The sequence below is a fragment of the Hemiscyllium ocellatum genome, chromosome 34, assembly GCF_020745735.1.
Source record: "Hemiscyllium ocellatum isolate sHemOce1 chromosome 34, sHemOce1.pat.X.cur, whole genome shotgun sequence".
In the NCBI taxonomy this organism is placed as follows: Eukaryota; Metazoa; Chordata; class Chondrichthyes; order Orectolobiformes; family Hemiscylliidae; genus Hemiscyllium; species Hemiscyllium ocellatum.
The window spans coordinates 36542067-36567089 of NC_083434.1; the positions used below are offsets into that span (position 1 = coordinate 36542067).

The 25023-nt window shown below is 47.0% G+C and overlaps 1 protein-coding gene across 5 annotated transcripts in view; it reads left to right on the forward strand.

Annotated features, from left to right (window-relative positions):
- Window positions 1-25023, forward strand: part of rreb1a (ras responsive element binding protein 1a) — a 226421-nt gene that overhangs the window by 185137 nt on the left and 16261 nt on the right. For all 5 annotated transcript variants that reach the window (XM_060850146.1, XM_060850148.1, XM_060850144.1 and 2 more), the window contains exons 8-9: window positions 11420-11609; window positions 21267-24012. In XM_060850146.1, the coding sequence (XP_060706129.1) occupies window positions 11420-11609; window positions 21267-24012 (2936 nt within the window). The remainder of the gene's footprint in view (window positions 1-11419; window positions 11610-21266; window positions 24013-25023) is intronic.

Here is a 25023-nt window from a genome sequence, read left to right on the forward strand (position 1 = left end):
ATTGGGCTGAACCTCTGGATTACTAGTCCAGTGACATTACCAGTTATACCACATTACTCCAATTATTCCTGATGAAGAGCTCTGGCCCGAAACGTCGAATTTCCTGCTCCTTGGATACTGCCTGACCTGCTGTGCTTTAACCAGCAACACATTTTCAGCTCTGATCTCCAGCATCTGCTGTCCTCACTTTTTACTCGAAGACATTACTCCAAATGCCTTATTTTCTTAATTCTTTCACGGGATGTGGACATCCTTGGCTAGGCCAGCATCTATTACCTGTCCCTCGTTGCCCAGAGGGCGGTTATGACTCAATCATTGTTGTTCTGGGTCTGGGATGTATGTGTAGGCCAGAAATGGATAAGGGTGGCAGATTCCCTTCCCTCGAGGGCATCCATGACCTAGACAGTGTTTATACAACAATTGACAGTGGTTAATTCCAGACTTTTACTGAATTTCCCTTCCTCCATCTGTCAGGATGGGATTTGTAGCACTGTTCACAGAACCTTGGGTTACTAGTCTGTAGTGACATTGCTACCACAACATCACCTCCCCACAAGATCCCTCCTGAATGTTGGACTGAGGAAGGTGGTACTGCTTCAAAATGTTTATTCTTTTCCCCATTAGAGACATTTCTCCTCTGCTGGCTTTCTGACCAAGACTTTCCTGAGGAATTGGGTTAAGCCCACGAGTCTATATATATCCACTGTGGCAGTTTGAGTAACTCTCCCACGCTGTAATAGAAGGGGCTTTTGGCTCTGGGAGGACTGCATTAGCAGCAGGCTGCCACTGGAGGCAGACTGATATCTTCCTGACATCCCCTGATCACCTGGTAAACATGACCAGAGTGAGTTTTGTTTTGATTCTTGATTTTCGATTCTTGGCTGAAGGTGTACAAATGCGTTTTTTGCCTCTTTACACCAGTCGTAAGGACTGATCCATACGTTCCTGCTTAGAATAACCCAGGACCATGCTTTCAAATTCAATGGACAATTAGAATACAAGGAAAACCACACAGGGCACCTCAAGAATTTATGACAGATATTGAGTTTTTGAATTCTTTCACGGGAAGTGAGCATCACTGGCTGGGCCAATGCTTATTGCCTGGCCCTAGTTGCCCTTGAGAAGGTAGCAATGAAGGAGCAAATTACTGGAATCTGAACTGAAAACAAAAAATGCTGGAGATCACGGCAGGATCCCTGACCCACTGTGACCGCTAGCGGTTTTTTTTGTTTTAAGAAGGTGGTTGTCAGCTGCCTTCTTGAACCACTGCAGCCTATGTGGTGGAGAGATTTCCAGAGTTTTACCCAGTGACACTGAAGGAACGGGTGATATATTTCTAAATCAGGATGGTCAGCAACTTGGAGCGGAGGTTGCAAGGGATGGTGTTCCCATCCATCTGCTGCCCTTGTCCTTCTACATGGTAGATATCAGACATTTAAAAGGTGCTGTGTAAGGACCCTTAGTGAATTTCTATGGTGCATCTTGTAGATTGCACTGTGTCAGTAGTGTATACATCAGTTGTGGAGGGAATTAATTTTGGTATCGATCTTCTTGAGTGTTGTTGGAGCTGCACCCATCCAGGCATGTGGGGAGAACTCTATCACACTCCTGACTTGTACCTTGTAGATAGTGGGTAGGCTTTGGGGAGTCAGGAAGTGAATTATTCGCTGCAGTATTCCTAACCTCTGACCTCCTCTTGAAGAGACTGTATTTATATGGCGAGTCCAGTTCAGTTTCTGTACCACTGTGATACACAGGATGTTGATAATGGAGGATTCAGTGATGATAATATCATTAGATGTCAGGGGGTGATGAAGTTTTGTCTTATAATAGAATCCATATAATGTGAAAACAGGCTATTCAGCCCATCAAGTCCACCCGGTCCTCCTAAGTGCATCCCATCCCTCTCCCCATAACCCTGCAATTCCTATGGCTAACCTACCTAGCCTACACATCCCTGGGCAATTTAGCAATGGCCAATCCACCTAACCTGCATATCTTTGGGTTGTTGGAGGAAACTGGAGCACCTGATGGAAAACCACACAGACACGGGGAGAAAGTGCAAACTTCACACAGACAGCCACCTGAGACTGGAATCAAATCTAGGTGCCTGATGCTGCGAGGCAGCAGTGCTAACTACTGCGCCACCCTGTTGTTGGTGACAGTCATTGCCTGGCAATGGTGTGGCACAAATGTAACTAGAGGATCATAGACTGAAACAACAGCAGAGACCATTTGCTCCATCAACTCTGTGGCAGCTTTCTTCAAGTGCTATTTAGTTAGTCCCACTCTGTTGCACTCTGTACACAGCCCTGTATTAATTGAATTAGACAATACTTGTCGACTTAATAAATGGAGAGTAGAGGGGGGAAATGCGTTTGTTCTGATTTGTATGCATTTCTCCAGAATGCATATAGAACAGCAACATATGTACAGAGAGTGTAGTGAGACAAAGGCCCTTTGTTTGTCAGTGCATTCTGGATTGTGAAGCCATCAGCAGTTGGAACTTGCTTGCGGTTTATTTTGTGCATTGTGAATTTTGACAGAAGTGTTCACTGAATCTGGACACGAACGAATGTAGCCAGAGGCCTGGAGGAGTGAGCCAGATAGGATCCAGTAAAATAGCTTGCATAGCAAAGCTGCATCATTCTAGTTTTGAACTGTGAACAGATCCAAGGGCTGAGGAGTGTCCCAGCACTGTGTACCGAGTGGTACAGTGCAGATTTGTTACTCCCATTCCTTGGGCGTTGAATTTTAGATGTTGCCTGTGCCAAGAGTGGAGGAGTCAGGCAGCATCCCAGAGCGAGAGGGAGGCAGGTGGCTCTCAGCCTCTCCCGCACTCCATCTAGTGGCCAGTTATTCCAGTGTCAGTGATCACAAATGTTCAGAGGTTCGATCCCAGTGTAAGCTGAACTAACAAGGGACAAGAGGAGTCCACTCTGCCCTTGAAGTCTTCTCCAGCATTCACTGGGAGCATGGCTGATCTGATTTTACCTCAACTCTACATCCCCTGATTATCTTTCATCCCTATTTGTCATCAAGAATCTACTAACTCTGCCTTAAAAATATTTTAAAATTCTGTACTTGTGACAAAGGGAATTTCAAAGACTCTCACCCCTCAGATAAAATGATCCCTCATTTCTGTTTCAAATGGGTTTTCCCTTATTTTAATGCCATGATCCCTAGCTCCAGAATCTGTCACAAGAGGAAACATCCTTTCCATATCCACTGGTCATGACCCCTCAGAATCTCTTATGGTTCAATTAAGTGTTAGGGCAGCACGGTGGCACAGTGGTTAGCACTGCTGCCTCACAGCGCCAGGGACCTGGGTTCAATTCCCACCTCAGGCGACTGACTGTGTGGAGTTTGCGCATTCTCCCCGTCTCAGCGTGGGTTTCCTCCGGGTGCTCCGGTTTCCTCCCACAGATGTGCAGGTCAGGTGAGTTGGCTATGCTAAATTGCCCGTAGTGTTAGGTAAGGGGTATGGGTGGGTTGCGCTTCGGCGGGTCGGTGTGGACTTGTTGGGCCGAAGGGCCTGTTTCCACACTGTAAGTAATCTAATCTAATCTAAGTCACCTCTAAATGGAAGCTGTGTGTGGGCATGAGGCTGCGTGTGCATGAGAGAGACTTTGTGTGCGTATCTTTGTGTGTGCGCGTGTGTACCTGAATATGGGGCTGCGTGTGAGTGAGAGGCTCAGAATGTATGAGTGTGAGGTTCTGTGCGAGTGAGAGTGTGTGTGTGTTAAGACAGCAGCTGGTTTTGAAGTAGCACCCTTGATCCCCTTGACAATCAAGAACCTATCTCTGTCTTAAATATACTCAATGACCTGGCCTCCACAGTTTTCTGTGGCAATGAGTTGCACAGATTCCCCCCTCTCTGGCTGAAGAAATTTCTCCTTATCTCCATTCTAAAAGGTCTTCCCGTTGCTCCGTGTTCCTTGGGTGGTGCTGCCAAGACCAACGCTCTTCCTAGACACTGGTAATGAACAAATTAACCCTCTGTTCACAGAATCCTTACAGAGCACAAAGAGGCCATTTGGCCTATTGGGTCTACATCAGCCCTCCAAAGACTATCCCAATCAGACTGAGACCCCTACCCCATCCCTGTATTTCTCATGGCTGTTCCGCGTAACCTGCACATCGTTGTACCGTGGAAGGAAACCGGGGCACCCAGAGGAAACCCACACAGACACAGTGAGAATGTGCAGACAGACAGTCACCTGAGGCTGGAATTGAACCCCGGTCCCTGGTGCTGTGAGGCAGCAGTGCTGCCCACTACTATTTAGGCTGTTTGATGAACTCCCCTTTCCCACTGGAATCAAATTTTCATTTCTGTGCAAGGAGCATCTAGAATCAGGAGGTTGTCACATCAAAGGGGTTATTCAAGCCTCTTTGATTTCAGCCAGACTTCTGATAATCATACTGTTTCATCCAGCAATGGGCAATGCAAGTGTGTGTGTGTGTGTGTGAGAGAGAATGGGTGTGATGACTGAGTTAGTGCGGCAGCAGTGGTCAGCCTGAAGGCCTGGTGAGTTCTGTGTTAAACCTCGCAGCAACTGGAAGAGATTATCCTGGCTGTTTTGATTCCTGTAATTGGGACGTCTCAGTGGGAATGGAGTGGGGGGGGTGGGGGGGTGCAGAGAAATGTCAGCCTGTGTGGAGCTGAGTTCTGAGAAGCTTGAGGCCTGGCTATTTACTCGCTGACTGCTGTTCGAACAAGGCTTGTGTTGAGGATCGCTGTGTTAACAGTGCGGCTAGACCTGAGCACTCCCAACTCCCCAGATGGACAGGCTGCTGTGAAAAACTCTGCATCAATCCCTGCTCTGTGCAAAGTCAGCCTGACAGGATATTCATGGGGGTGGTGGAGGAATGAGGCTGTGTCTGGCGGTGCCTATGATTTGATGCAGTTGCTCTTCGTTCTCAAATCCTTCAGTCCCTCTCGCCCCTTCTCCTTTTTGTAATCTGCTTCAGCTGTCCTCAGAGCTCTGCGCTCTGCTGATTATGGCCTCGTGCTCATCTTCGATGTTAATCACTCCATCTTTATTGGCCGTGCTTTGGGCCTCAAACTCCGAATCTCTTCTGTGCCTCCTCTCCCCTCTCCATCTCATTCCCCTCCTCGAAGATGCTTTTTAAAACTTTACCTCATTCCCCAAGCATTACTTCAGTTGCTCCTCCAGCCCCTAGATGTGACTTGGGAATTGGGATGTTACATTACATTCATGGAGTTTTACATTGCAGTATTTTGTAATGAGCCTGTTTATATTTGTTATGAGACATCTCCAGGGCCGGTGAGACTTGAATCTGGAGTTTGTTGTTGACTTGAGGATCTCCCAGGCCTTGGAGACAGAACTGGAGCCACTCAGGGGAATATTCTCTCCTTTCTGGGGTTGCAGGCTGGATGGTTGGGTGGCCTCCTCAGCCCATTCTCAGTTCCTGTGTAGTTTTCAGGTGAGATGAGTGAGACCTTGATGAGGCCCCAGCCTTTCCCCATTTCAGGTCCTGAAGTGCCCATTGAATAAACACAAAAGGGCTGTATCCCAACCAGCCTCAATATTCACGGTGCCAGGAGACATTCAGGAATTGGGAGGTGAGGGAAGTACAAAGTAATCATACTTGGGCCTTGGGTGGGAACTGGGTTGTTCCTATCATTGCCCTCCTTCTGAGATTGGGCATCTCCCCCCTACCCCCACAAACATGTACCAAAACACGTGCGCGCACATGCACACTCATTCACTTTCACACTCTTAAGACTCTGTCACATTTGCTCCCTTGCGCTGTTTCACACTTGCACTGTCTTGCACTTGGTCTTGCACTTGCGATCTCTTGCACTCACATTCTCTCTTGCGCTCTCTCTCTCTCTCACACACACACATCCAGCATCTTTCTCAATTCCTCAAACTCCACCACTGCCCAAAGAACCCCACCCTTCCTTTCAGGTAATAGATTGGCTGGTGGCTGCAACCACCCTGCCCTTCCTGAGACCCCATACTTAACCTGGTCCTGGGCTCTAGTACTTGGACTCTGGGAATTGCTTGCAGTCCCAGTCTTGGCCACTGCTGGTGCCACTGCGATTGCAGATTGCCAGTCTCACTGGGAGGGCACAAGGCCTGACTACACCCTACAGCTGGGGGTGTGGGGCCAGAATCCAGGAGGATGTGCTCGCCCTCCTGACCTTTCAATAGTGGGAAACTCAAACTTTGGAAAAGTCCTGGCCTATAATGGGGGAAGAAGGTAGTTTTTGCATTTGTTTGCGGAATGTGGGTTTCGCTAGCTAGGCCTTCATTTAATGCCAGTCCCTAATTGCCCTGGTAACCAGCCATCTTGGAGTGCTGAAGTCCTTGGGGTTGAGGGTAAATTGCACAAATGCACTCCAAACACGCATAAACCCGGTTTATTATTTTTATTTCTTATTCAGTCACAGGACAAGGGTGTCACTGTCTAGGTCAACATTTATTGCCTATCCCTAATTGCCCTGGTAATTTTACCGCTAATGGAGTCAGGTGTTACTAGGGGACATAGCTTTAAATTAAGGGGTGGTAGGTATAGGACAGATGTTAGGGGTAGATTCTTCACACAGCGGGTTGTGAGTTCATGGAATGCCCTGCCCGTATCAGTGGTGAACTCTCCTTCTTTATGGTCATTTAAGCGGGCATTGGATAGGCATTTGGAAGTTATTGGGCTAGTATAGGTTAGGTAGGATTCGGTCGGCGCAACATCGAGGGCCGAAGGGCCTGTACTGCGCTGTATCCTTCTATGTTCTATGTTCTATGCCCAGAAGAGTAAACCCCATTGCTGTGGGTTTGGAGTCACATGTAAGCAGACGGCAGTACCCTTCCCTAAAATGAACCAGCTTGGTTTTTCTGTCAATCAACAATGGATTTATGTCTATCATTAGATTCTTAATTCCAGATTTTTTGTTCAAATTCCATCCTCTCCTGTTGCAGTATTCCAACCTAGGTCTATGCGTTTTTGAATTTCTGGAAATTTGCTGAGCGATCTGAATAGAAAAGATGGGTGACTGGATTCAGGAGTGTTGGAGCTGAAGAAAAATAGCTGAGCCCTGTGAGACAGCTGGCTATGTGAGCTATTGGGTCCTAATGTGTCCTCATGCGTTGCCCTCAGTTCGAAGAGATTGCGTCAGTAAAGAACCCTTACTTGCTTTGAAAAAGCGATGAAGTGAAGGAAAGGCAATGTAGAAAGGGACTGAGATGATGAATGGCCAGATGTGTAATGGATGATGAAGACAATTTGTGTGTGAGGCTCTGAGTGCCACCCCTAGTAGTACAATTGGGGGGTATATAATGACCTCTGTTGTCCATGCTCTTGGTCTCTAGCCACGTGTAAACTGACATTTTTTTTAAAAAGTGGCTTGTGAGTTTAAAGTTCGGCACCCAATTTTAAAACATAAAATCCTTGTGGCCTTCTGTTTGAATGCTGTGACAATAATGTGATATCACTTGGCTTCAGGTGTCTGGGTCACTGCTGCAGGTGTCACCCAGTGTAGATACTGAAGGAGGCAGCTTTGGTGTCAGACACAGGCTGCTATGCAGTGTCAACTTGTGGCTCATTGGGTGGGATCTCTACATATAGAGGGGAGCTTGCTAATTTCCTGATTCCCCTTTTCATCACTTCCCCTGTGCCATCCCATCCCGCCATCAAGTTGTGAAATGATCTAGGCCAGTAGCATGTTTGCAATAACTCACATCAGTGTGTGAAGTTTTTTCAATAAATCATTATTAACTTCTTAAATTTCAGTTTGGCACAAGGTTAAGGCAGCCTGTATTGGAATAGGTGAATAGGATTGTTCAAACAGGAAAATAATTTGTAATTACTTGGCTGAAGCTGTAAGAGAGCCTGAAGGATGTGTCCTGAAAAGTGTAGGCCCAACTGTCTGGTCCTGGGGGAATAAACTCTGGGGTCTGGATCTGGAAGGGTACTCAGCAAGAGTGGTTACAATGAGGAGGGTGCTGCCTGGGAGTATGGTGGACACAGGTTCAATCCAGGTTTTCCAAGGTGATTTTTGGACTGTTATTTGGAAAGGACTAATGCACAGGATTACAGGGAGGAGGCAGCAAAATTACACGGAGTGAATTGCTCATTTGGAGAGCCTGTACTAATATGACAAGCTGAATGGCCCATTCCTATGATTCTGTGAAATCTGACTGCAAGGATAGACCTAAACATCCATTAATTAGCTGAGAAAGATTTGGATTTGTGGGGAGTTAATTTGTATGTCAGTTTGACTTTTACTCTATTGTAGTGTTGAGATAAGATCAGTCCAGCCTTGATCTGACTGAACGGTGGAACAGGCTGGAACGGCTGAGTGACATGTTCCTGTTCCTTGTTCATCGGGTCCGATGCCGACCATAGTGCACCCGATGGTGTGGATGTTTCATCCACAATGACCATGGGAAAGAGTCATGCTTGCGGACACTTTGTAAGTCATTCCAGGGGTTGGCAGAAACAGAGTCCCATGATGTGACCAATAAGGACTGTCCAGGTCACTGAAACTCAGAATTGCTAGGGTGTAGATGAAAGCCATTTGGCCTATCGTGCTTGCACCAGTCAGTACCAGTGCATGAAAGAGTCATGCGTGTGTACAGACTGTCGTGAAACATACTCCCACTTCAGCATCACTGCTACTTCACAAAAAATGCTCACCCCGATCACTTGGGCAGTGAGAAACTGGAGCTCAGAGCAGACGCTTTGTTGAGAAAATGTTTGTGATGTAGTTCTTGCAAACTGGAAGTGAAATTTGATTGAAGTAGCAACAAGGCGGAGGTAATATTGGGAGCAAAAGCCAAAACTGTGTGAACCAATTGCTAAGATTCCTCTCCAGAAATTGTACTTTAATCATAAAATTTGTCACAATACATGCATGGCGTTCTGATTTGGAGCTATCTTATTGTATGTTCAGTGTCACTTGGTCAAATTCCTTAAACTCCCTCCATAACAGCCCTGTAGGTGTATTTACATAACAGTGACAGAAGAGATTGAAGTTGGTAGGTTACCACCATCTTCGAGTAAAAAGTGAGGTCTGCAGATGCTGGAGATCAGAGCTGAAAATGTGTTGCTGGTTAAAGCGCAGCAGGTCAGGCAGCATCCAAGGAACAGGAAATTCGACGTTTCGGGCACAAGTTGCCTGACCTGCTGCGCTTTAACCAGCAACACATTTTCAGCTACCACCATCTTCTCCAGACAACTGGAAATAGGCAATGAGAAGTGGCTTTTCCACTGCATTGCCAGAAAAATCAATTCTAAATAATTAACTTCCCACAATGCAGTATGCTCAAGGGCTTCTAATTACGGCTTGTATTTACAATGTACATTCTCCAGTGACTGCACCCCAGGGGGATTTTCTACTGGCTCCTACCCTCGCTCGGAATTCCCCTTCTTTCTTCTCACTTCCTAAAACCTCCCTTTTGACCAAGCTTTTGGTCATGTGGCTCAGTGTCAAGTGACGACGATGATGATGCTCCCATCAAGTGCCTTGAGGTGTGTTACTATATCAAAGGCACTACATAAATGTGAGTTGTTGTTGATGGCTACAGTAGATAGAGGTCATGACAATGGGAGGACAATGTTTAAACACCTTCACCCAGGCACCCAACAGCTGATGACTGCCCTGTTGAGCCACCTTTGTCATGGCACCTGTTTCCTGCATTATGCCCGCGTTGGCCAATCAAGTGATAGTCAGTGGTTTTGATGGTGTACAGTGTATGTTGAATGGCAGAATGTTAACAAGTCTGCAGTCCCTTCTCCCTGCCTGGCAAGCTACAAGAAATGCCCCGTTGTCAGGAAACAATGTCGTGTGAGCAAGAGCTGGCCTTCAGCTTGTTGCACTTTATGAAGTGATACACTGGGAGGCTAACCTACTCCAGGCTTCAGAGAAAACAAGCTATAAACCATGTGAAAGCGAGGACTGCAGATGCTGGAGATCAGAGCTGAAAATGTGTTGCTGGAAAAGCGCAGCAGGTCAGGCAGCATTCAAGGAGCAGGAGACCATGTGACTCTACAGCTTGTGTATCAATTCACTCCGATTCCTATTCTCTCCATCCCCTGGGATGACACTGGCTTCAAATCAAGCAATGTCTTGATTTAAAAATACTCAGCCCTTCCTTTCTAATCCCTGCATGACCTCACCCTTCCCTATCTCTGTACCCAACTCCACTAACCTCCATGAAATCTGCACCCCTCAAATTCTGCCCTCTTGAGTCTCCTGATTACTTGCCATTCCTTCAATTACGTTGGGTCCCAATCGCTGGAATTCCACCATGAAGCCTCTCCGCCTCTCTATTTTGTTCTAGTCCTTTGAGACACAGGTTACAATATACATCTTTGACCAGGCTTCAAGATTGTTGCTTGACCAGGAACCAACATAGGTCCGTGAGCATGGGGGTGAGTGGTGAACGTGACTAGGTGCATGTTACAGTGTAGGCAGTAAGGATTTTGGACAACATTAAGTTTCCAGAAGATAGAAACTGAGAGAACAATGCAGCAGTTGAATCTAGAAGTGACAAAGCCACGATTGAGGGTTGCAGCAGCAAATGAGCAGGGATGGAATACAGTGCAGGGAAAAATGTCATCGAGATGATCAGCCAGGACCTGAAATAGTGGTCTGATGGGCTGAATGATCCAACTCTTGTTCTTATGTTTCCTATCACATGACTAATCACATGATGATTCTGAGAGAGAGGATATGATTGAAATATATACATTTTTAAAAGGGCTGGACAGAATAGATACAAGGTGGATGGTTTCTCCAGTTGGGGAATCTAGAATCTGGCAGGGAGGGTTACAGCCTCCAGATACAAGGTAGATCATTTGGGACTGAGATGCGGAAATCATATCCTCTTTGGGGAGTCATAACTGTGGAATTCTCCAGCATAGAAAGCTGAATCACTGAGTACATTCAAGAAAGAGATTGATAAATTTCTTTTAGATATTGAAGGCATCGAGGGATCTGGAAATAAAAAGGGAATCTGGCATTGAGATCAAGGATCAATATTAATTGTACTGAGTGGCAGAGCAGCCTTTAAAGGGCTGAATGGCCTTCTGCTCATAGTTTGCATGTAATGAAGATGGAAATGGCATGTTTTGGTGGCATGAGGTTGGAAGCTCATCTCACTGTCTAATCACTAAAGCCGCAAACAGAACTGAACCCAAGATAACCTACAGTTCACAAAGCTGGATGTCCCTGTACGTATTAGAAGCCTCACTTAAAATAGCATCACAATTAGATCACAGCAGATGTTATTTTGTTGTATTGCCTTCTTTTATAAAGATATGTTAGATATTCACTGTTGTACACAAGATGCCTGGTTCCCAAGCATCCTGGGAAGGTATGGTAAACAGTAGCTTGGGGCCATATTTTCTGAACACACTCTGACCATGTACCCCGTTGATCTTTCCTGCTCAGGTGTAACCTCTGCTGTATCTCCTTTAAGACACACCGGGGTTTGCTACGTCATAATGCAATAATCCACAAGCAGCTTCCAACAGATGTGTCGGGAAAGCCTTACATCCAGAACAATCCCACAATTCCCGTGGGCTTCCATGATCTCGGATTCATCGATTTCTCCTGCCGGAAGTTCCCCCTCATTTCTCAGGTAAACCCTGCTGAAGGATTGCCAATTGGGAAAAAAATAGTGAGTGTGGACGATAGCCGGCCAGTCAGTTACTCTCCGGCGAGTTAACATTGAAGGAAGAACTTGACTTCTTCAGGACTGCTCATGTTAACTTTGTTTCTGACCCTCCCAGAGAGTCTAGATTTGCTGTGTATTACAGCACTTCCAGTATCCACAGAATTTTACTTTCTTGGAAGAATTTTGCTAATGACTATTTTTGGGAAGATGCATCACTCTACCTGGCCAATGAATCAAATTGTGGTCATAAGCATAATTTGTCTTCCTCCAGCTCTCCCAATTGTTCTCCTTTCTGCTAACTCCATTTGTATCTTCATTCCAAAGACAATGAGTTTGTTCAATTGGCACCAACACTGTGATGACTGATCAATGTGTAGCCTTGCAAATTTGAACATAGCTAGATCTCATCTTGTTCCCACCTGATGTCCATTTTATGCATGCCTCCTCTCTGAAATCAATCGCAAACAGGAGTTGAAATCCTATTTAACATTTCCCTGCCCAAGTTCAAATCGGTGAAAATCAACTCTCAGCAACTAGTGTCCAGATTGGTTTTAGAACATTACCCTCAGGATGTCCTGCTGTGATGTCCTGGGACTGAAAAGATTGACCTCCAATAATCACAACCACCCTCTTACGTTCTAGGTATGACTCCAGTCAGTGGAGATTCCCATTGACTTTATTCAAAGCTTTTATTTCCTCAGTAGTGGATTGCAGACCTCCACATACTCAGTAACATCTCAATAGTCTGACTTGGCTTCCCCAGAGTCACTGAGCTCCTGATTTTAATGCAGCCTTCTCTCAAACATGAACAAAAAGCTAAAATGAACAGGTGAGGTAAGAACAACTGGTTTGACATCAAGACTGTGGAATTGAGGAGCCCTAGCAAGACTGGAATCAAAGGGAATCAGAGGAAATATTCTCCACTAGTTTGAGCCATTCCTGGAACGTAGGAAGATGGTAGTGGTTGTTGGAGATCTGACATGTCAGGTCCCGGACATTTCTGCAAGAGATTCTCTAGGTAGTATCCTAGACCCAGCTATCTTTAGCTGTTCACTAATGACCTTCCATCCATTGTAAGATCAGAAGCGGAGATGTTTGCTGATGATTGCACAATGTTTAGCACCATTCACAACTCCTCAGATCCAAAGACCTGGACAATATCCAGGTTTGAGCTGATAAATGGCAAGTAAATTCATGCCACTAAATGACCATCTCCAACAAGGGAAAATGTAACCATCTCTTTTTCACATCCAACAACATTACTATCACTGAATTCCCCCAGTATCAACATTCTGGGTGGTTAACCACTGACCAGGAACTGAACTTGACTAGCCATATAAAGACAGTGGCTACAACAGCTGCTCCGAGGCTGGGAATACTACAGCAAATAACCCACCTCTTGACTCTCCAAAGCCTGTTCACCATCTACAAATGCAAGAGTCAGGAGTGTGATGGAATAGTCTTCATTTATATGGATGGGTACAGCTCCTAACAACACTCAAGACCTTGACACCGCCCAGGCCATCATCCCATTCACCACCTTAAACAATTCTGAGCTGAAAATGTGTTGCTGGTCAAAGCACAGCAGGCCAGGCAGCATCTCAGGAATAGGGAATTCGACGTTTCGAGCATAAGCCCTTCATCAGGAATGAGAGAGAGTAGCCAAGCAGGCTAAGATAAAAGGTAGGGAGGAGCGACTTGGGGGAGGGGCGATGGAGGTGGGATAGGTGGAAGGAGGTCAAGGTGAGGGTGATAGGCCGGAGTGGGGTGGGGGCGGAGAGGTCAGGAAGGAGATTGCAGGTTAGGAGGGCGGTGCTGAGTTGAGGGAACCGACTGAGACACGGTGGGGGGAGGGGAAATGAGGAGACTGGAGAAAGCTGAATTCATACCTTGTGGTTGGAGGGTTCCCAGGCGGAAGATGAGGCGCTCCTCCTCCAGCCGTCGTGTTGTTATGTTCTGCTGGTGGAGGAGTCCAAGGACCTGCATGTCCTCAGTGGAGTGGGAGGGAGAGTTAAAGTGTTGAGCCACGGGGTGGTTGGGTTGGTTGGTCCGGGCGGCCCAGAGGTGTTCTCTGAAGCGTTCCGCAAGTAAGCGGCCTGTCTCCCCAATATAGAGGAGGCCACATCGGGTGCAGCGGATGCAATAGATGATGTGTGTGGAGGTACAGGTGAACTTGTGGCGGATATGGAAGGATCCCTTGGGGCCTTGGAGGGAAGTGAGTGTGGAGGTGTGGGCGCAAGTTTTACATTTCCTGCGGTTGCAGGGGAAAGTGCCGGGGGTGGAGGTTGGGTTGGTGGGGGGTGTGGATCTGACGAGGGAGTCACGAAGGGAGTGGTCCTTGCGGAACGCTGATAGGGGAGGGGAGGGAAATATATCCTTGGTGGTGGGGTCCGTTTGGAGGTGGTGGAAATGACGGCGGATGATACGTTGTATGCGGAGGTTGGTGGGGTGGTAGGTGAGAACCAGTGGGTTCTGTCTTGGTGGCGGTTGGAGGAGCGGGGCTCAAGGGCGGAGGAGCGGGAAGTGGAGGAGATGCGGTGGAGGGCATCGTCGATCACGTCTGGGGGGAATCTGCGATCCTTGAAGAAGGAGGCCATCTGGGCTGTGCGGTGTTGGAACTGGTCCTCCTGGGAGCAGATGCGGCGGAGACGAAGGAATTGGGAATATGGGATGGAGTTTTTGCAGGGGGCAGGGTGGGAGGAGGTGTAGTCCAGGTAGCTGTGGGAGTCAGTCGGTTTATAGTAGATGTCTGTGTTGAGTCGGTCGCCCGAGATAGAGATGGAAAGGTCTAGGAAGGGGAGGGAGGAGTCTGAGACAGTCCAGGTGAATTTAAGGTCGGGATGGAAGGTGTTAGTAAAGTTGATGAACTGTTCAACCTCCTCGTGGGAGCACGAGGCAACGCCGATACAGTCATCGATGTAGCGGAGGAAAAGGTGGGGGGTGGTGCCAGCGTAGTTGCGGAAGATGGACTGTTCCACATATCCTACGAAGAGGCAGGCATAGCTGGGGGCCATGCGGGTGCCCATGGCAACTCCTTTAGTTTGGAGGAAGTGGGAGGATTGAAAAGAGAAGTTATTCAGGGTGAGGACCAGTTCAGTCACTCCGGCCTATCACCCTCACCTTGACCTCCTTCCACCTATCCCACCTCCATCGCCCCTCCCCCAAGTCCCTCCTCCCTACCTTTTATCTTAGCCTGCTTGGCTACTCTCTCTCATTCCTGATGAAGGGCTTATGCTCGAAACGTCGAATTCCCTATTCCTGAGATGCTGCCTGGCCTGCTGTGCTTTGACCAGCAACACATTTTCAGCTGTGATCTCCAGCATCTGCAGACCTCATTTTTTACCTTAAACAATTCCCCTCCACAATTGGCACACCATTGTGACAGTATGCAAGCAGTTTGCTAAAGCCTTTTCACCAGCCCTTCCCTCTTTTGCAACTTCCATTATCTCGAAGAAGCTAGGCAATGGTCACCTTACCATCAGTTTCCTCTCCAAACCACACATCATCCTGACTCGGAACTAACATTTGCCGTTTCTTCACACATCATCCTTACTCAGAACAATATTGTCATTTTTTTCACTGTTGCTGCCTGAAATTTCTAGTCTAACAGGACTTTGGGCGTACACATCCATTTAAGGGTTACAGTAGGTCCAGGAAGTAGCACACCACCTCAATGTTAATTCGGGATGAGCAATAAATACCAACCCTGCCAGCAGCATCCACATCCCAGAAATGAATAGAAAACATTAATTTTCCCCAGTACTGGGGTGGAGAAAAATTCCCATTGCTTTTCATTGCGACATTTTCTTGCATACCAGAGTCCCTCATGTAGTACATGTAAGGTGATATTGGTGTGTGAACTTTAATTGGTCAGATGGATGAGATGTGGTCCTGGATGTCAGCTGGAAGTCTGCTTTGCATGGTATAATTATAGAATCATAGAACAGAATCCCTACAGTTTGGGCAGAGATCATTTGGCCCATTGGGCCTGTACCAACCCTCTGAAGAACATCTCACCCAGGCCCAGCTCCCCCTCCACCCTATCCTTGTATCCCACATTTCCTGTGGCTAATCCACCTAGCTTGCACATCCTTAGACACTATGGGCGATTTTCCAGGGCCAGTCCACCTAATTTGCGCGTTTAGACTATGGAAGGAAACCAGAGCATGCGGAGGGAACCCATGCAAACATGGGGAGAATTTGGAAACTCAACATAGACAGTCACCCAAGGCTGGAATGGAACCCAGGTCACTGGCGCTGTGAGGCCTCAACAGTGCTAACCACTGAGGCACCAATAATTGGTCATCTGGTGTGAAAGCACTCTGGTGGACAGCTAATCCATTGGGGCTGACCTCCTGTGAAGACCCTCAGTGCTTGCATGCCTACCCTATATGGAGTGGTTCAAAAGGCTACTTGCTGCCAGACAATTAGGGATGAATGATAAATGTTGATTACCAGCGGCAGTCTCATCCCATCAAGTTAGAAAGAGGCAGATTTAACATGGATATCTGGTGTTATGACAGCTCAGTGAATGTGTGTGGGAAGGGATGGTGCTCTAATGGCTCTGGCACTGGACATATAGTCCAGAGGCCCAGGCTATGGAGACATGAGTTCAATCCCACTATGGCACCAGATATAAAAATATTTTCATGCTCACCATTAAGAGACTATCATTGATTGTTGTAAAAGCCCACCTGGTGTTCACTCATGTAGGAAGGGACATCTGCCTTCATTTCCCAGTAGGGCCTACATGTCATGCCAAATCCATAGTAACGTGGTTGACTCTGGCATGACCAAGTGAGCACTAGCAGGTTGAAGGTCAGACAGGGATGGGTAACATATACTGGTCTTACCATTAGCACACACGTCCCATGAAGGCATTTTGAAAAATGTAGCAGCAGCGAACTGCCAAACGTTTCATGTATGTTCATTTAACCGTACTGTGGGCTGAATGGTCTCTTTTGGTACGGTAACATGTCTGTGGTTCTATTAAAAGGCAGGAAAAACAAGCAAACAGCTTCCAAAACGTTATCTTTAAAAGCTCCAACTGCCTTTATCCAGTAGCAGTTAAGCAGTTTAGCAGTTAAGGATCCCCTTCAATTCTGTCTGGAAATGTCCATCTCCTTCCTTGCATTGCTTTTGACTGATGGGACAACATCCATTGAGCAGACATGGTCTTAGTTACATCCCTTGATTCTGTGTGCAGATGTGAATGAGGCAACCAATGGGATTCTACCCCAAAAGCTAGGATTAACACCATGATCAGTTGTTGTGGTCCAGTCCTGTCCTGATTTTATACTGCAGTCACCTGGGAACCCACCCCTGTTATTGTGCGATGTTCTTACTCCAACAGTGGTTCCCACTTCAGAGACTCTTGCTAGTTGACAGCCAATTGGAAATGACAGTGCACCCAATCTAGGAATTGAAGTGAGGCCATTCAGCCTATCAAGCCTGTTCCACCATTCAAATAGATTATGTCTCAATGCCACTTTACAGTGCTACCTCCATATCTCTTGATGTGATTGGTGTCCAGAAATTAATTGCTGTATTGAATCTGCTCGCTGAGCTTCCATGGCCCTCTGGGACAGAGAATTCCAAAGATTCACCACACTCTGACTGAAGACTTTCCTCCTCATCTCCATCCTAAATAGTTGGCCTCTTATCTTGAGATGTAATTCATGTATGGCACAGGAAAGGGCTGGGGCTGAGGGCAAGGCTGCGTCTGCACCCTTGACCCATTTCATGGAGATTGCCTATTGTTGCATAACGAAGCCCAAAAACCAGCAAAGGAACTGGTTATCCATCAAAAGGACAGGTTAATTATTTGAAGTCTTGATTAATCATTTGAACTGTATGGTGCTGCATGCAGCATTTGATTATCATGTACATGAAAACACATTAATGAGTTGGCTTCACATGTACATAACTGAGTGGTAAAATGGGCCAAGAATACGCCTTTTTGGCTAGTTTACAAAGCCACACACTCTTTTCAGCTGAAATACCCAAATGTACTGTTGAGTATAAATGAAATGGCTGTTTAGTGAGTGAGGCACTGACCTTTCCCTCTGCGATGTGTGCTTGATTTAGATATAGGTTGTCTGGATGAAGTCTGTTAAGTCATGGTTGTTAACATCCGATGTGAGATGAGTAAAATCAAATCCACTTTTCAGAAAAGAAACTGCCCTTAATTTGGTGAATGAATTGTCATTGTCCTACAAAGGAGTCCAAAAATACACTGGTGGAGACTGGAGAAATTGTACCCCAGAGTCTTTACAGCATAGAAAGAGGCCCTTCAGCCCATTGTGCCTGCATCAGTCATCAAATATCCATCAGTTCTAATCCTACTTTACAGCACTTGGCCCATAGCCATGTTTGCGATGCCATTTCAATTAAATCATTCCTAAATGTCTCGAGGATTCATAGAACATAGAAAAATACAGCGCAGTACAGGCCCGTCGGCCCTCGATGTTGCGCCGATCCAAGCCCTACTAACCTACACTAGCCCACTTTCCTCCATATGCCTATCCAATGCCCGTTTAAATGCCCATAAAGAGGGAGAGTCCACCACTGTTACTGGCAGGGCATTCCATGAACTCACGACTCGCTGAGTAAAGAATCTACCCCTAACATCTGTCCTATACCTACCACCCTTTAATTTAAAGCTATGCCCCCTCGTAATATCTGACTCCACACGTGGAAAAAGGTTCTCATGGTCAACCCTATCTAAACCCCTAATCATCTTGTACACCTCTATCAAATCTCCCCTAAACCTTCTTTTCTCCAATGAAAACAGCCCCAAGTGCCTCAGCCTTTCCTCATACGATCTTCCTACCATACCAGGCAACATCCTGGTAAACCTCCTCTGCACCCGTTCCAGTGCCTCCACATCCTTCCTATAGTATGGCGACCAAAACTGCACACAATACTCCAGATGCGGCCGCACCAGAGTCTTATACAACTGCAATATGGCCTCAGGACTCTGGAACTCTACCAATAAAAGCCAGTACACCATATGCCTTCTTCACAGCACTATTTACCTGAGTGGCAACTTTCAGAGATCTGTGTACATGGACACCAAGATCTCTCTGCTCATCCACACTACCAAGTATCCGACCATTAGCCCAGTACTCCATCTTCTTGTTACTCTTACCAAAGTGAATCACTTCACACTTAGCGACATTGAACTCCATTTGCCATCATTCTGCCCAGCTCTGCAGCTTATCTATATCCCGCTGTAACCTGCCACATCCTTCCTCACTGTCAACAACTCCACCAACTTTCGTATCATCCGCAAGCTTGCTCACCCAACCTTCTAGCCCCTCCTCCAGGTCATTTATAAAAATCACAAACAGCAATGGTCCCAAAACAGATCCTTGCGGAACACCGCTGGTAACTGCACTCCAAGATGAACCTTTACCATCAACTACTACCCTCTGTCTTCTTCCAGCCAGCCAATTCCTAATCCAAACCTTCAACTCCCCCTCAATGCCATACCTCTGTATTTTTTGCAGTAGCCTACCATAAGAAACCTTATCAAACGCCTTACTAAAATCCATATACACCACATCAACCACTTTACCCTCGTCCACCTCCTTAATCACCTTCTCAAAGAATTCAATAAGGTTTGTGAGGCACGACCGGCCCTTCACAAAACCATGCTGACTATCCTTGATCACATTATTCCTTTCCAGATGTTCATAAATCCTTTCCCTTACAATTCTCTCGAAGACTTTGCCCACAACAGAGGTTAGACTCACCGGCCTATAGTTACTAGGGTTATCCCTACTCCCCTTCTTGAACAAGGGAACCACATTTGTTATCCTCCAGTCTTCTGGCACTATTCCTGTAGACAACGAGGACATAAAAATCAAGGCCAATGGCTTTGCAATCTCCTCCCTTGCTTCCCAGAGAATCCTAGGATAAATGCCATCAGGCCCAGGGGACTTATCTATTTTCACCCTTTCCAGAATTTCCAACACCTCTTCCCTACATATCTCAAAGCCATCCATTCTAATTAATTGTGACTCAATATTCACATCGGCAACAATGTCCTGTTCCTGAGTGAATACTGATGAAAAGTATTCATTCAGTGTCTCCCCAATTTCTTCAGCCTCCACACGCAACTTCCCACTACTATCCTTGACAGGACCTATTCCTACCCTAGTCATCCTTTTATTCTTGACATACCTATAGAAAGCCTTTGGGTTTTCCCTAATCCTACCAACCAAGGACTTTTCATGTCCCCTCCTTGCTGCTCTTAGCTCTCTCTTTAGATCCTTCCTGGCTACCTTATAACTCTCAATCGCTCCAATTGAACGTTCACGCCTCATCTTTACATAGGCCGCCCTCTTCCCTTTAACAAGGGATTCCAATTCCTTATTAAACCACGGCTCCCTCACAAGACCCTTAACTCCATGCCTGACTGGTACATACTTATCAAGGACACTCAGTAGCTGTTCCTTGAACAATCTCCACATATCATTAGTATTCTTCTCTTGAAGCCTGTTTTTCCAATCCACACATCCTAAGTCGTGCCTCACCGCATCATAATTTCCCTGCCCCCAGCTATAACTCTTGCCCTGCAGTGCACACTTATCCCTCTCCATCACTAAAGTAAAAGTCACCGAGTTGTGGTCACTGTCCCCGAAGTGCTCACCTACCTCCAAGTCTAACACCTGGCCTGGTTCATTACCTAGAACCAAATCCAGTATAGCCTCACCTCTTGTTGGCCTGTCTACATATTGTGTCAGGAAACCCTCCTGCACACATTGGACAAACAACACACTTCCCACTTCCATTATTGTTTCGGGCAGTGAATTCCTCATGCTCATAACCCTCTGGAGTGAAAAACATTTTTTCTTAAATTTCCTCCTGCATTTACTTTAAAACTATGCCCCACGGTTACTGACCTCTCTATTAAGGAGGGGAAGGTTTCTCCCCATCTACTCTGTCCCTGTCCCTTAGAACTTTGAACACCTCAACCAGATCTCCCCTCAGCCCTCTCTGTTGTGGCCCCAGCCTATCTAGTCTCTTCAGAGCTGAATCACTCCAGCCCAGGCCACATTCTGGGGAATCTCCTATGTAACCTGTCTGGTGCAATCATTCCTGAAGGGAACATGGGAGGAGTAACAATACAGGAGCTATAATTTGACTCTGCTATAATTAAACCAGGAAATACTTCAAACTCAGCAATCTTTAACAGAATGAGTGTAAAATTCAGATGCACAAAATAATTCCTTCATTCGACGAGACAAACCCTTGGGCACAGCTTTTCATCAAGGTGTTCCTAATGGACCTAGATTTCAACCAGGGTGTTCCTCAGTGGGCCCAGCAATTAACCAGGGTGTTCCTAATGGGCTGATGAAGGGCTCTGGCCCAAAACGTTGAATTTCCTGTTCCTTGGATGCTGCCTGACCTGCTGTGCTTTAACCAGCAACACATTTTCAGCTCTGTTCCTAATGGGCCCAGCTTTTACCTAGGGTATTCCTCAATGGGTCCATCTTTTAACCAGGGTGTTCCTAATGCATAAATGCAAGTGTATTTTTGTCTGAACATGTGTTGTCAAGGCCCTCTCCTCTTGGTCTTTGTTTTTAATGTATTTTTGTTGTTTCTTTTGTGCAGGTCTGGTCTGAGTTGAACCTGAGGAGATGCACAAGCAAGTTTCACCGGTTTGTTTGCGAATTGTGCAACAAAGCCTTCCCAATGCTAGCGGCTCTGAAGTTACACCTCGAAACCCACAGGGGGCAGCTGGAAGGAGGCCAGGGTCTACTGGAACCCCAACAAATGCCCGACGTGGACGTGAAGCAGAAAGCCTTCATGGCGTCACTGGGTCTGCAGCACGCCAAAGAAATGAAGGCGGTGAAACGAGAGGAAACCACAGAATTCGATATCCACACGATCTGGGCTGAAACGCCCCCTTGGAAACTACCTCAAGAGGCCAACTGTGCTACTGTGAAGGATCAACCACCCTTAGACCTGGCTTCCCTGGGAGCAAGCCTGTCCTCCCTCTCTCCACTTCAGGACAAGGTTAAGATCTTGTCCTTGCACCCTTTCCAGAAGGGCTTTATAATCCAGCCCGATAGCAGTATTGTGGTGAAGCCCATCTCTAGTGAGTCCACCATTGAGTTTGCTGACATTCAGCAGATCCTGAAAATGGCGTCCTCTGCTCCCACACAGATCAGTCTGCCACCACTGTCCAAGGCGCCTTCCATCCCGAACCAGTCCATCTACAGGCAGATGCCTCCGCTCAAGCCAAAGCCCCTGGTTGCACCGTGCACCGTTGTGGCTTCCACACCACCCCCGCTCATGAGTTCCCAGCAAGCTTCACCCGGATGCATTAGCCCCAACCTTTTCCCACCTCCTCTGAAGCTTGTGAAGACGGTAGCTGGGCCTTTGTGCAGCCCTCAGGACCTGAAGGTGAAACCTGTGAACGGAGCGCAGCCCTTTCTTCAGCCAAAGACTGAGCCGCTGAGCCCCGTTGAGATGAAGACCCAGCTTGAGCAGGATAGTATTATTGAAGCGTTGATGCCAATGGAGATGAACGGGGCTATAAAACAGGAAGTCATGGAAGGAGATCTCAAAGACATGATGACGGGGACGTCCAGCAAGAAGGTTCCCGCGTTGAAGAAAGTCTTGTATCCATGTCGCTTTTGCAACCAGGTGTTTGCTTTCTCTGGTGTGCTGAAAGCTCACATCCGCTCACATCTGGGCATCTCACCATACCAGTGCAACATCTGCACGTACATTGCAGCAGACAAGGCTGCATTAATCCGCCACCTCCGCACACACAGCGGCGAGAGGCCCTTCATCTGTAAAATCTGCCACTACCCTTTCACAGTGAAGGCCAACTGTGAGAGGCACCTGCGCAAGAAGCACCTCAAGATGACCCGCAAGGACATTGAGAAGAACATTGAGTACGCGGAGAGCCACACCGCAGAGCTGGTGGACTCTTTCTGCTCGCCAGACACTGTGTGCAAGTACTGCGGCGAAGACCTCAAATACTACCGCGCCCTCCGGCACCACCTGAGGACACACAGCAGCTGTCAGAAGAAACCCTTTGAGTGCCGAGAGTGCAACATGGGCTTTTCCACCAAAAACAACTGCATCCGTCACATCCTTAAGCAGCACACCCACGTTGAGGAGAAGGAGATGGAAAAGCACATCCTGTTGGTGGACTGCCTCGTGGGTGAAAATGGGGCAGTGTCCCCCACTTTATCTGAGGAGAGCATCTCTGCAAATGGCTCTCCGGTCTCGTGCAAGGAGCCTCAGAATGGGTTTATGCATGGGTCGCTAACCCAGGGCTCCTTAAAAATGGAGCCCATGGGTATTTTTTCAATGGACTTGGACGAACCGCTGGATTTTTCTCAAAAGAACAAGAATGTGTCTTTCCACTCCTACAAACAGGAGTGCCACTTGCTCAGGAAGCATGCCTCACCCGTTGTTACACAGTTTGACAGCACCCTGGAGCCCATAGACTTGTCTGTCCCCAAAAACCCCCCAAAGGATAAAACAAACCTGGGCAAAGAAAATAAGGACGAGAGCCAGCTGGTTGTTAATGGTGGCTCATTTGCCTGTCAGCAGTGCCCTTCTAACTTCCAGGCGAAGACCAGCCTTGATAAACACGTAAGTACGAAACATTCTTCGCCATTGCAGGGTTTGGTGCCCACCCGGAGTCCGGCCACTCTCCCAGCCGTGGTTGCCAGCACCAGCATGCTGCGACCCCTGAGGCCTAAACCACCACCTCCGCTGCTCCTGCCCAAACCTGCCACGGGCAAAGAGCTGCCACCCTTGGCTTCCATCGCCCAAATAATTTCTTCTGTTTCATCTGCTCCCGCCTTGTTGAAGAGGGATGTCAAGGATGGTGCTGAAGCTAACAAGCCCACCCCCTCGTCTGATGGGGCAGAGGATTTAAAGATTGGCCTGGCTACCAAGGCCACTCCACAAACAGGAACCAATGGCCCAGCAAAAACTTTGGCCCCACAACACACCGCGGAGAAAACATTGGCGGGGGCAACGGGGCCAGGCAAGAAGAAGGGAAGAAGGCGAAGTCTCAAGTTCAAGAAGATTCGACCCAGTGTCAGCAGCAGCGGCGTAGACCCAGAGTCCAGTGGGGAATTTGCCAGCGTGGAGAAAATGTTGGCCACGACCGACACCAACAAGTTCAGTCCTTTTCTACAGTCCACCAGTGTCAAAGAGGAACCCGAAAAGGAGGAAAAAGATTCCCAGGGAAAGGAAAAAGGAGACATAATAACCTTGAAGGGGAAAAAAAATTCCTATTCTAACTCAGTGCAAAAAATCACTTGTCCATACTGCCCACGCCTATTTCCTTGGGCTAGTTCACTGCAGCGTCATATGTTAACACACACAGGTAAGACCACTATACAATTGTTCACATTTAGAATTTAATGCAGTTAATTATTCTGAAATCAGACAACTATTCTGGAAAAACCAAATATTTTTGATTTTGCCCTGCCTTTTCCTGTGTTATTTTGACTCTTTCTGACCTGGAGTCCGTGGTCCTGTGCTTGGGTCTGAAAGGCCTCACTCAGCTGGTCAATCTATGAGCCTTGACTATTGGTTTCTCAATCCCTTTTGGTTATGGAACCCACTAGTTTACTGTGGAATTGTATGGACCATCAACCGAGACTTGGTCATTCCCTCCCATCGTGTGTGCTTCATAAAACAAAAGTAATAATAAAGTAAGTTCACAATTGAAACAGTGAATGAATGCGAGTGCAGACATTTTGAATGATTATTTTTCAATGAATGTAAGAATAATATATGAGACAATTTTCAAATGACCTAAAAACCGCAAAGATGCTCCTGGAATTAGGGAAAATGAGCAATGCTTGTAGGATCCTGACATTCTGGTTGTTAACCACTGTCTTAGACAGTACACATTGGCAGCCTGTTTAACATCAGGGATCCTGGGTGTAGGTTATCAGCAAAAAGAACCATCACCTCACATCTGTAAGCGAGCAAGTCACTGGAACTCAGTATGGGGCACTCAAAACACTTGCTCAGTGCGGGGGTCACCTTGGCATATCCTTATCCTTAACAGCAAAGGAGCACAGAGCAGGGTCTGAACCTGGATCATTGTTGTCCTGTGAGGCACTATGTCTCGTTTAGCAATTGAGAATCTGGAGATGTTGATAACCAGTCAGTCAAGCAGGACCATGTCATCCTGAGAATGAGCTGCAAATGTGTTGCTGGTCAAAGCACAGCAGGCCAGGCAGCATCTCGGGAATAGAGAATTCGACGTTTCGAGCATAAGCCCTTCATCAGGAATAAGAGAGAGAGAGCCAAGCAGGCTAAGATAAAAGGTAGGGAGGAGGGACTAGGGGGAGGGGCGATGGAGGTGGGATAGGTGGAAGGAGGT